The 13,690-nt window shown below is 35.5% G+C and overlaps 1 protein-coding gene across 3 annotated transcripts in view; it reads right to left on the bottom strand.

Annotated features, from left to right (window-relative positions):
• SPAG16 (sperm associated antigen 16) overlaps nt 1-13,690 on the bottom strand; it is a 1,126,826-nt gene that overhangs the window by 1,054,305 nt on the left and 58,831 nt on the right. For all 3 annotated transcript variants that reach the window (XM_003812510.4, XM_055109075.2, XM_055109074.2), the window contains 2 exons: nt 12,674-12,781; nt 2,404-2,521 (listed from right to left, as the gene is read on the bottom strand). In XM_003812510.4, coding sequence (XP_003812558.1) covers nt 2,404-2,521; nt 12,674-12,781 — 226 coding nt within the window. The remainder of the gene's footprint in view (nt 1-2,403; nt 2,522-12,673; nt 12,782-13,690) is intronic.

The following is a 13,690-nucleotide window of genomic DNA, read 5'->3' as shown; positions in this document are numbered from 1 at the left end:
AGTAACTTTTTTACTAGGAACCATCTGGGGAAGAATAAAACGGGCATGCCATTTGAAGGAAGAAAATGAGCACTAATAACTATGTTTTAGCTAAACATTCAGTTAATATAATATTCAAACACTCTGTGTTAAACCCAAAGAGACTGGTTTAACTCACAAAGATTGGGATAGTCTTTAATATGCAGGTTATCTTTTCTTTTGTCTTCAGCAGGAGTAGGAGTTCAAAGACAAAACCAGTTGCAGATAATAAAGATATATTTCTTTGCACATCTGAACAGTAGTGTGCAAAATTCAACTCTAACTCATAGATCAAATGATTTTAACTTTTTAAACATGTTTTAATCTTGTACACATATCAATCATAAGGCAAATAATTTAGTCCTATTTAATAAGTGAGTAAAAAGAAATATTTAAATAACCTGAATCCTCACTTGGCTGTTTTACAACACAACTGGAATTCATACCAGCCATTCCCAGTTCTTAGCTCTTTCCACTAAATCATCAAGGAGCAACTTGAAACACAAATATTGTACATGGTATATGGGAGATAAGCATGAGACCAGGAGGACTAAAGAGAGTAAGATGGGTAGCAAAAGTTTAAGCTTGGCCCGTCTGGAATAGCAAATAGGAAGAGATCTGAATCTAGCTCCTAATACCTCAGAATATAGAATAAAGAAAGCCTTTTGTTAGGAGACTGGGGAAGACAGATTAGATGAAAAGAAGCAAGGGTATGAAATTCTGAAGGTTTGATTATAATGCCATAAAATTTAAATTATTGTTAAACTCATTTGTATTAGTTCATTCTCACACCACTATGAGGAAATACCCGAGACTGGGTATTTTATAAAGAATAGAGGTCTTAGGGTAAAAAAAAAAAAAAAAAAAAAAAAAAGACTAGAGGTTTAATTGGCTCAAGTTCCACATGGCTGGGGAGTCCTCATGAAATTTACGATCGTGGTAGAAACCTCTTCAGAGGGTGGCAGGAAAGAGAATGAGTGCAAGCAAAAGAAATGCCAGATGCTTATACAACCACCAGATCTCTTGAGACTCACTCAATTATCATGAGAACAGCATGGGAGAAACCACCCCCATGATTAAGTTATCTCCACCTGTTCCCGCCCTTGACACGTGGGGATGATTACAATTCAAGGTGAGATTTGGATGGGGACACAGCCAAATCATATTATCATTGTATCCAATATTACTTAAAATTCAAACATTCAAAACACAAAATTAAATTCAAGCACAAGGGGCATCAAGACAATGATGTTTTGCATTTTCGAAGCTAAGAATTTCACTCAAAAGACAAAATAAACTTGATTAAAGCATGTCTTGACAAATAAAATTATTCAAAAGAGTATTATCATCATGTAAGCTTTTGTAGCTTCTCAAAGTTTGGCCAAAAATGAAAATCTCCAGAAAACAATAATAGAATGTTAAGCATAGTTGCACTTTTACATATTCTAAAAAAACTGATAAATGGTTTTAAAGTGGCATATAAACATTTTGTTTCTTTTTCTTAAATTTTTATGCCAAAGGTATCTCACCCACTACCCTAGGCCTAAGCCTATACAAAAACCCTAAAAGGATGTCAAGCATTAGCAAAAATAACCAAAAACTTGAGTCAGTACCTATGAGGGAGTTTTTATTTATTAAAATATCTCATATAAGTTTCACAGCAATCTTAAATGGTATGTCTTTGGTCTTTGCAGCTACATTTTATATATGAGAAATCTGAGCTCCAATTTGTTTAAATGACTCTCCTAAGGTTAATGTTTACAGCTGTCAAAGCTGGCATTTAAACCCAAGTTTGACCACAATGGCTAAGTTTTTTCTTCTAACTACAATTTAATAATCTGCTATAAATTTATGTCTCAATTAAATGATATTTAATTTAATTTTTTTGAGACACTGTCTCACTCTGTTGCCTAGGCTAGAGTGCAGTGGTATGGGGCCATCTCGGCTCACTGCAACCTCCACTCCCGGGTTCAAATGATTCTCATGCCTCAGCCTCCCACGTAGCAGGGATTACAGGCCTGTGCCACCACACCCGGCTATTTGTTTTTTGGGGTTTTTTTTGTATTTTTAGTAGAGACAGGGTTTGACCATATCGGCCAGGCTGGTCTCAAACTCCTGGCCTCAAATGATCCACCTACCTTGGTCTCCCAAAGTGCTGGGATTACAGGCATGAGCCACCGCCCCTGGCCTAATTTTATAATAATCTTTATAGGTAGTTAAATGGAGAAATACTTTTTCTGAATGTTTCCAAATGGATCTCTTTTACATGAAAGTTGGTTGAAAATGTTTTAAAATTAATCTCAGAAACAAAATCAGTATTTCTACTTGTATTATTAAAAAAATGATTAAAAGATCATTTTAAGTTAGCTTTGACTATATCTTTACCTGCCCAACTACTTTGTCTCTTTCCAAGGAGGTCAGCATTTTCTCCTTCAGTAAAGTGTGGTGTTTCTCATGTAACACCCTTATAGTCGGTTCATAAGACGCATAATGTAACTTCAACCTATAAAAAATAAAGTCAATAGCATCTTAAGGGGTTATTGAGTTAAATCAGTAATTTCCATCTAACATCAAAACCTTTTTTTCTTTTTCTTTTTTGCTGTGAAATAAAAATGAATAATCATATAAAGGTCAACACACTACAGCCAAGAGGCACAAAAAGCATACAACTTCACTGCAACTTGAGGGTGGAGGGTGCAGTGAGGGAGCAAATCACATGTCTTAACTAGTTCTCTATTTCCTACTAGCACCTTTTGCTGTGTCCAAGTATGTACTCAGAAGATTGCTGCTACCCATGAAATTTTTAAAAATGCAATTCCTTTTGTCAATTTGGAAATAACTCTCAGAAAGACAAGGGCCACAAATAATAGATGATTAAACAGGGAGTGTCATTCACATCAAAATAAACTAAAGGATAGTCTTTAAAACAAGTTTGGCTAATTTGTATTTTAAAAATTAAGTATAAAAACATTTTGATATCTAAACAGAAGGAATAATTCAGCCTAGTATATAATATACCTTTAAAAAATCTGTTTTATTTGAAAATGACCTCAAAATCTTTTTATTGAAGTGTAATTTACATAGATAAAACATACAGGTCTTAAGCGTTACAGTTCAGAGTTTTGAGAAATGCACACCCAAGTAGTATACATTATCAAAATATGAAGCATGTCTAACACCCCAGAAAATTCTAGAACTTCATTTATTTGGTATCATATAACATGTTCTCTTTTTTAACTAGTTTATTTCACTCAGTATAATGTTTCTTTAGATTATTCCATATTACTTTACACAGCAATACTTCACTCCTTTTTACTGTGAGTAGTATTCCCTTGTATGTATGTATATTCCACAATGCGGTTATCCAATATTTTGCTGATGAAAACTTGAGTGGATTTTAGTTTGGGCTATCATGAATAAGGCCTCTTTAAACATTTTTATATAAGTCATGTAATATTTTTGGTCATATATCTTCATTTATTTTAGATAAATACCCAGGAGTTTAATTGCTGGGTTATAATTTATACTTCCAACAACCCTATATGACAGTCCTGGATGCTCTACATTATTGCCAGCCTCTGGTGATATCAGTCTATTAAGAGTTTATCCATCTTATTATCAAATTCGTCAGTTTTATTACATTTTCCATTAACCAACATCTGACTTTGTTGATTTTTTGTTTGTCCATTTGCTATTTTATTGATTTCAGCTCTTATTTTTCATTTCTTCATGTTTCTTGGTTGTAATTTGCTCTTTTTAAGCTTCTAAGATGACATCATTGGTTTTAAAACTTTATTTTCTAAAATAAGCACTTAAAGCCATCAATTTCAATTTAAGCTGCATTGGCTGCATTTCAATATACTGCATTTTTAATCATTCAGTTCAAAATATTCTATAATTTTCTTCTTTGCCTCATGGATTATTTAAAGTATACTACTTAATTTCCAAATATTTGAGAAATCCCCTGAGATTTTTAAAAATTGATTTCTAATTTTATTTGGTTGTGGTCAGAAAACATTCTATGTATGACATCAATCCTTTGAAACATATAGAGACTTGTTTTATGGCTCAGTATACGATCTATTTTAGTGACAATTCCATGTGCACTGGAAAGAGCAAAGTAGAAGGAAATACAGAGAATGCCACAAAGATACTCCTCGAGAAGAGCAACTCCAAGACACATAATTGTCAGATTCACCAAAGTTGAAATGAAGGAAAAAATGTTAAGGGCAGCCAGAGAGAAAGGTCGGGTTAGTCACAAAGGGAAGCCCATCAGACTAACAGCTGATCTCTTGGCAGAAACTCTACCAGCCAGAAGAGAGTGGGGGCCAATATTCAACATTCTGAAAGAAAAGAATTTTCAACCCAGAATTTCATATCCAGCCAAATTAAGCTTCATAAGTGAAGGAGAAATAAAATCCTTTACAGACAAGCAAATGCTGAGAGATTTTGTAATGACCAGGCCTGCCCTAAAAGAGCTCCTGAAGGAAGCACTAAACATGAAAAGGAACAACCGGTACCAGCCACTGCAAAAACATGCCAAATTGTAAAGACCATCGAGGCTAGGAAGAAACTGCATCAACTAACGAGCAAAATAAACAGCTAACATCACAATGACAGGATCAAATTCACACATAAGAATATTAACCTTAAATGTAAATGGGCTAAATGCTCCCGTTAAAAGACACAGACTGGCAAACTGGATAAGGAGTCAAGACCCATCATTGTGTTGCATTCAGGAAACCCATCTCACATGCAGAGACACACATAGGCTCAAAATCAAGGGATGGAGGAAGATCTACCAAGCAAAACAAAAAAAAAGCAGGGGTTGCAATCCTAGTCTCTGATAAAACAGACTTTAAACCAACAAAGATCAGAAGAGACAAAGAAGGCCATTACATAATGGTAAAGGGATCAATTCGACAAGAGCTAACTATCCTAAATATATATGCACCCAATACAGGAGCACCCAGATTCTTAAAGCAAGTCCTTAGAGACCTACAAAGAGACGTAGACTCCCACACAATCATAATGGGAGACTTTAACACCCCACTGTCAACATTAGACAGATCAACGAGACAGAAAGTTAACAAGGATATCCAGGAATTGAACTCAGCTCTGCACCAAGCAGACCTAATAGACATCTACAGAACTCTCCACCCCAAATCAACAGAATATACATTCTTTTCAGCAACACACTGTACTTATTCCAAAATTGACCACACAGTTGGAAGTAAAGCACTCCTCAGCAAATGTAAAAGAACAGAAATTATAACAAACTATCTCTCAGACCACAGTGCAGTCAAACTAGAACTCAGGATTAAGAAACTCACTGAAAACCGCTCAACTACATGGAAACTGAAGAACCTGCTCCTGAATGACTACTGGGTACATAACGAAATGAAGGCAGAAATAAAGATGTTCTTTGAAACCAATGAGAACAAAGATACAACATACCAGAATCTCTGGGACACATTTAAAGCAGTGTGTAGAGGGAAATTTATAGCACTAAATGCCCACAAGAGAAAGCAGGAAAGATCTAAAATTGACACCCTAACATCACAATTAAAAGAACAAGAGAAGCAAGAGCAAACACATTCAAAAGCTGGCAGAAGGCAAGAAATAACTAAGATCAGAGCAGAACTGAAGGAAATAGAGACACAAAAAACCCTTCAAAATATCAATGAATCCAGGAGCTGATTTTTTGAAAAGATCAACAGAATTGAGAGACCACTAGCAAGACTAATAAAGAAGAAAAGAGAGAAGAATCAAATAGACACAATAAAAAATGATGAATGGGATATCACCACCGATCCCACAAAAATACAAACTACCATCAGAGAATACTATAAACACCTCTATGCAAATAAACTAGAAAATCTAGAAGAAATGGATAAATTCCTCGACATATACACCCTCCCAAGACTAAACCACGAAGAAGTTGAATCTCTGAATAGACCAATCACAGGCTCTGAAATTGAGGCAATAATTAATAGCTTACCAACCAAAAAAAGTCCAGGACCAGAAGGATTCACAGCCGAATTCTACCAGAGGTACAAGGAGGAGCTGGTACCATTCCTTCTAAAACTATTCCAATCAATAGAAAAATAAGGAATACCTTCCTAACTCATTTTATGAGGACAGCATCATCCTGATACCAAAGCCTGGCAGAGACACAACAAAAAAAAGAGAATTTTAGACCAATATCCCTGATGAACATCGATGCAAAAATCCTCAATAAAATACTGGCAAAGCGAATCCAGCAGCACATCAGAAAGCTTATCCATCATGATCAAGTGGGCTTCATCCCTGGGATGCAAGGCTGGTTCAAGATATGAAAATCAATAAACGTCATCCAGCATATAAACAGAGCCAATGACAAAAAAATAGGATTATCTCATTAGAGCAGAAAAGGCCTTTGACAAAACTGAAAAACCTTCATGCTAAGAACTCTCAATAAATGAGGTATTAATGGGACATATCTCAAATTAATAAGAGCTATCTATGACAAACCCACAGCCAATATCATACTTAATGGGCAAAAACTGGAAGCATTCCCTTTGAAAACTGGCACAAGACAGGGATGTCCTGCCTCATCACTCCTATTCAGCACGGTGTTGGAAGTTCTGGCCAGGGCAATCAGGCAGGAGAAGGAAATAAAGCGTATTCAATTAGGAAAAGAGGAAGTCAAATTGTCCCTGCTTGCAGATGACATGATTGTATATCTAGAAAACCCCATTGTCTCAGCCCAAAATCTCCTTAAGCTGATAGGCAACTTCAGCAAAGTCTCAGGATACAAAATCAATGTGCAAAAATCACAACCATTCTTATACACCAATAACAGACAAACAGAGAGCCAAATCATGAGTGAACTCCCATTCACAATTGCTTCAAAGAGAATAAAATACCTAGGAATCCAACTTACAAGGGATGTGAAGGACCTCTTCAAGGAGAACTACAAACCACTGCTCAATGAAATAAAAGAGGATACAAACAAATGGAAGAACATTCCATGCTCATGGGTAGGAAGAATCAATATCGTGAAAATGGCCATACTGCCCAAGGTAATTTATAGATTCAATGCCATCCCCATCAAGCTACCAATGACTTTCTTCACAGAATTGGAAAAAACTACTTTAAAGTTCATATGGATCCAAAAAAGAGCCCAAATTGCCAAGTCAATCCTAAGCAAAAAGAACAAAGCTGGAGGCATCATGCTACCTGACTTCAAACTATACTACAAGGCTACAGTAACCAAAACAGCATGGTACTGATACCAAAACAGAGATATAGACCAATGGAACAGAACAGAGCCCTCAGCAATAATGCCGCATATCTACAACTATCTGATCTTTGACAAACCTGACAAAAACAAGCAATGGGGAAAGGATTCCCTATTTAATAAGTGGTGCTGGGAAAACTGGCTAGCCATATGTAGAAAGCTGAAACTGGATCCCTTCCTCACACCTTATACAAAAATTAATTCAAGATGGATTAAAGACTTAAATGTTAGACCTAAAACCATAAAAACCCTAGAAGAAAACCTAGGCAATACCATTCAGGACACAGGCATGGGCAAGGACTTCATGTCTAAAACACCAAATGCAATGGCAACAAAAGCCAAAATTGACAAATGGGATCTAATTAAACTGAAGAGCTTCTGCACAGCAAAAGAAACTACCGTCAGAGTGAACAGGCAACCCACAGAATGGGAGAAAATTTTTGCAATCTACTCATCTGACAAAGGGCTAATATCCAGAATCTACAAAGAACTCAAACCAATTTACAAGAAAAAAACAACCCCATCAACAAGTGGGCGAAGGATATGAAGAGACACTTCTCAAAAGAAGACATTTATGCAGCCAACAGACACATGAAAAAATGCTCATCACACTGGCCATCAGAGAAATGCAAATCAAACCACAATGAGATACCATCTCACACCAGTTAGAATGGCAATCATTAAAAAGTCAGGAAACAACAGGTGCTGGAGAGGATGTGGAGAAATAGGAACACTTTTACACTGTTAATGGGACTGTAAACTAGTTCAACCATTGTGGAAGTCAGTGTGGTGATTCCTCAGGGATCTAGAACTAGAAATACCATTTGACCCAGCCATCCCATTACTGGGTATATACCCAAAGGATTATAAATCATGCTGCTATAAAGACACATGCACACGTATGTTCATTGTGGCACTATTCACAATAGCAAAGACTTGGAACCAACCCAAATGTCCAACAATGATAGACTGGATTAAGAAAATGTGGCACATATACACCATGGAATACTATGCAGCCATAAAAAATGATGAGTTCATGTCCTCTGTAGGGACATGGATGAAGCTGGAAACCATCATTCTCAGCAAACTATCGCAAGGACAAAAAACCAAACACCGCATGTTCTGACTCATAGGTGGGAACTGAACAATGAGAACACACGGACACAGGAAGGGGAACATCACACACCGGGGACTGTTGTGTGGTGTGGGAAGTGGAGAGGGATAGCATTAGGAGATATACCTAATGTTAACTGATGAGTTAATGGGTGCAGCACACCAACATGGCACATGTATACATATGTAACAAACCTGCACATTGTGCACATGTACCCTAAAACTTAAAATAAAAAAAAAAAACAAAACTCCAGTGAATAAGGTTGATTCACTTCTAGGGTGGTCCTTCAAAACTTGGAAAAAGATTGCCAACAGTGTGAAGTGGAAATGCTGGAGCTACCCTGGCAGACAGTAGAGGAAGCACTCCGTAACACCATAGCAATTATATACTGTTATAAATAGCCTCAATTGTTCTGCAAATTACCCCTGGCTATTTAATTGAGTGACTATTTACTGCGGAAAGATATTTTAAGAAGTTGTCATTCAAATTCAGAAACCTAAAGCAGAATCATGACCCCTCTGTTAGAATGGGAGTCTACAGGGGAACAGAAAATAAGTACGGTCCTGGCTAAAGTCTGCTCACAGCATATTTGGTTCATGTAAGCACCCAGTGATCAACTCCAGTCTTCCTGAGTAAATAATTTGAATTTGTATACTTAACAATTGGAATAAGCTAGCAGAATGGGGAAGGTTATGCCCAGCCTCTTCTTGGATTTCAAATACACACCTATGATGGACTATTTAATATTGCTCCAGAGGTTCTATTTATGTTTTTTCAGTCTTTTTTTCTTTGAGTCCCTGCTCATTTCTTTTCAGCTTTTTTCTCTTTGTGCACCAGTTGGATCATTTTCCATCTTCCTGTCTTCATGTTCATTGATCTTTCCATTGGCAATGTCCAATCTTCTAAGACCTATTAGTAAATTTTTCATTTGCTTATTATGTTTTTTTCAGTTCTCAAATTTCAGTTTAATTCTGTTTATCACTCCTTACAGTCACCATTTTCTTTAAAACTCTAAGCATTTCATAATAACTGTTGTAAAGTCCCTGTCTGCTAATTCTGTAATTTTCTTTTCTCTGTGTCTGGTTCTACTTTTTCCTGATTATAGGACATGTCTTCCTGCTTCTAGATATATCTATAGATAAATCAATACATATAAACTTTATTTATTTATTGTATGTTGGACATACACTTGTCTGAATTTTGTTTTCTTCCTTTAAAGAGTTATTTTCTGACAGACAGTTAATTTCCCAGTGAATCAGCTCGAGTTTTTCAAAGCTTACCTTTAAGCTCTTTGGAGAAAAAGTCTAAAGCAACACTTTGTCTAGGACCAACTAGGTCTGCTTCTGTGGCATGGCTTGTGGAGGATATTAAGTAAATGTTCAGAGTATTCAGTGAGGTTACTTCCCTTATGGCTGCTCAGAACTCCTGCATCTCCCAGCACTGTGCAACCTCTGGAATTTCTATTTTGCTCAGAGTTTCCCAGGTGCTGTTTCCTGCCAGGCTTCATGTTCTCTCATCCTATACTTCCACAAGTTAGTTACGTGGCCAAAGACTGAAAAGAACCATTACAGATATTTCTTAAGCTACATTTCATGTACCTCCTTCCTTCTGTGTACACCATGCTGCAAGTTCCAGCTACCTCTGCAGCCCTGAACTCTGATCTCTGCCTCCTCAGCTCTGAAAACCACCATGCTCTGCTTGGGTTATATCCGGTCAAACTGTGGGCTGAAAAGTACCTTCAGGAAGATATGTGGGTTGATCATCCTGCTCATTTTGTGTTTGTCTTCTCTTAGGCATCACGGTCCTGCTTTGCCAATTTTCCACCATCTTAAAAAAAAAACTGCCTCATATATTTTGTCCAGTCATGTAGTTCCTTATATTTGGGGAGCTAGTCCAGTACCAGTTGGAGAGCTAATTCTATACTATTTACAATGACATAGCCCAAAGCAGAAATTCCCCAAAAGTCCTCCAAAAGAATAATATTTTATTCCATTAATAATTAAAACAGAGCTTTTTATTTTCTATATTTTCATAGCAGTATTTATAAACGTCATTAATTTGGATATCACATTATACCTCATTGATGATAGCAATAGAAATTAAGTATTAAAGTGCAGTTGCATTATATATACATTTAATGTGTATTAATACGACACTCAGAAAAAGTAACAAAAATAAAAATTTAGGTAGTATGTACAGTTCTATCCTCCTTTCTGATTAGCTTAGTGTGTGTTTATATATATATATGTAATATATATATACACTTTGCTGCATACTATAATCTCCATAAACATTACATATTCATAAATACATATAACACACAGATATAGAATTGTATACACAAAACTATGTACACTGTAATCTGTGGATGGTTGAAGAATTTTAAAGAAAATATTGATGGCAAAATTTCCCTTTTTTTACTAACTTTGGAATTTAACTCATTCATGAGATATGGCTTGACTATCTTCTGTTAAAAGAATTAACAACACATAGAATTTCACTGGAATATAACAAGGAAACAACATCTAGAAAAACTCTGTTTAATCTATTTTAAAGGGTGTGTCTATTTTATAAAGTCCATAAGTACTTCATAATTCATCTGGTTGCAAGTCTAATATTAGCTATAGATAATTCTGAAAATAAGCACGTTCATAATAAGATACTTGTGTTAAATGGGAAATACTGGCCAGGCTTGGTCACTCATGCCTATAATTCCAACACTTTGGGAGGCCGATCTGAGAGGATCACTCGTGCCCAGGAGTTCAAAACCAACCGGAGCAACAAAGTGAGACCCCCATCACTACAAAAAAATTAAAACAAAAAAATTTAGCTGGGTATGGTGGCATGCACCTGTAGACCCAGCTACTCAGAAGGCTGAGGTGGAAGGATTGCTTGAACCCAGGAGTTGGGGCTACAGGATGCCTTAATCTCACCACTGCATTCTAAAATGGGCGACAGAAAGAGAGTCTGACTCTAAAAAGCAAAACAAAACAACAAACAAACAAAGAAATACTGTAAAATTTATTATCAAACTACTTGAAAAATTTACAGAAAAATAAGGTAAACATTTAATGGTTTACAATGAAAGGAAATATGGATACACTATTAATGTATTTGGGTAAAATGTGACATAAGAGATTTCAGACCCCAACTTTGCCTGGCATCAAAACACTCTATCCTATAGCTGATTTATTATGCAATCGCCCAGCTATCGGGCAAAGTATTCACTGTGTTTGACTGATTAACTTGATACCCAGTTTTGTGACTTGATGGCATCATTGAAGTTTTGTTTTAGGTCTTTATAAAATAAGCTTTAGTGATTCATCCAGATTGTTAAATGGAGATGTTTTTCTTAATGATTAAATGAAGAAATAAAGGCTATCTGAGTATACACCAAGTGTAGCTGTATTACAAAGTAATGTGTGCTTCTTTACCAGGGTGCCTGAAATAATGAAATATGAAAAAAACATGTAATCTAAAATGATGAATTTTATGTGAAAAGTATTCCCTTTAAACATATTAGGAATTTGAACAAGTATGGTATATTTTTAAATATAAATGGTTAGGGGCTATTGTATTGGACAGTACAGATACAGAGTATTTACATCACCACAAAAAGTTCTGTTGGATAGCACTGCTTAGAGCAAGCAAAATAGAATTTTATTTAAGGATTGTAAATTTATTTTCTTGTTTTTGTAGGGGAGGAAGGTAAAGAAGGAGAGAAAGTAAATCTCAATAATGCCTTCAAAATAATTTCTAAAAGACTTACAAATTCATAGTCATTTAGAGATATGTCCCCTACCCCTGCAATACCACAGCTGCACTTTACTCTCTATGCACACAATTTGATGAACATAACATGTTTTTTCATGTCTTGGTGCATTTGCAGAGGATGTACTATCTGCAAAGAGCACTGTGCTGACCCCACTTTCTCACTGTCTACTCTTACTCATACTTGAAAATTTAATTCCTGTGGAAATAAATCCTTGAGCCCTCTCACACTCCAGTCATATTGGGATGATGGCCCTCTTGGGTGGCAAAGCAACAATGCAGTGTATTTCAGTATATTTCTGCTTAACTCCTCCCACTTCACACACACAATTATTTTCTGAGACCCTTGACAGCAAGGGTCACAACTTACTCATCTTATGCTCAATAACTGTGGAATTAATAACTTTGTCTAAAACTTTTTCATAATCAAATTACTTAACATGTATTAAATAACTCTTTAATAAATACGCCAACAAGTATAAGCTTACCCTTTGAGGTCATTAATTAATTTGTTTTTTTCCTGGACTATTCGCTTGTGATGCATTCGATGAAAATCACGTTGTTTCTGAATTTTCAGCAAATCTTCTCTAGCTTTGCTGAAAAAAAAATAGTAACTTTATAAATCACTGCTAATTCTTTTTCGAAAAATTATTTAGGCTTGAGTTCAAATCCAGTATTGGGCCATTCAAAAGATAATAGGAAAACAAATATTTTGCTATAATTCTCATCGAAGATTCTCATCAGACATAATTTGTATAAGGTCATATTAGGTATGCGGGTGAAGGATGAAAGGGCAAAACCTGTAGTTCCAGAAATATGATTCATCTACATTTCATCTAAGTAAATGAAAATTAAAGGTATGCTGCCAGAACATGTCCAAAGTAAAAACCATCTATTTCCAAAGAGAACCTGTTTGGCTTGGAAAATTGAAATATATGAAACATGACAATTCAAAATTATTAAAAATAAAGACTTTATGGAATTTAACTCTGAACTTCCTAGAATGTAAAGTTAAAGAGAATATACTAGATTATTCAATTCTGATAATTGGGAAAAGAAAGCATATAAATTCTAGAAAACCAAGATTTCATGGTATATATTAAATAAATATATATCATCAGTGGATCTGATTACTACATAATTCATAGCTTGATGAGAATGGTCTTCAATATCAGTGCTGTAATACAGAAAAATTTTTCAACTTGATATATCTTCTGCAAACCTCTGGCATAAAGCAAGCTAAAGGATTCTTTCTAATCCCAGGTTCTATGTGAACATTTAATGAGAATGTTTCACTTACCTCCATAATATATTAGTTTCAATATAATAATGTGAAATATAATTTATAATGAAAAAGTAGTTCTCAGCCTCAGATAACTGACAAAGTGCTACAGCACTGACACTGTCACATTTCCATTCTGAAAAATGGACTGATACCTCATATTAGGATTGAAACAGAAGAAATCTACTTCTCTGGGTCACAATTATTTCAAAATTTTGATTCA

Source organism: Pan paniscus, chromosome 13 (assembly GCF_029289425.2).
Source record: "Pan paniscus chromosome 13, NHGRI_mPanPan1-v2.0_pri, whole genome shotgun sequence".
Classification (NCBI taxonomy): domain Eukaryota; kingdom Metazoa; phylum Chordata; class Mammalia; order Primates; family Hominidae; genus Pan; species Pan paniscus.
Note: the sequence above shows the minus strand (reverse complement) of the source record. Positions and strands in the feature narration are given on the sequence as shown.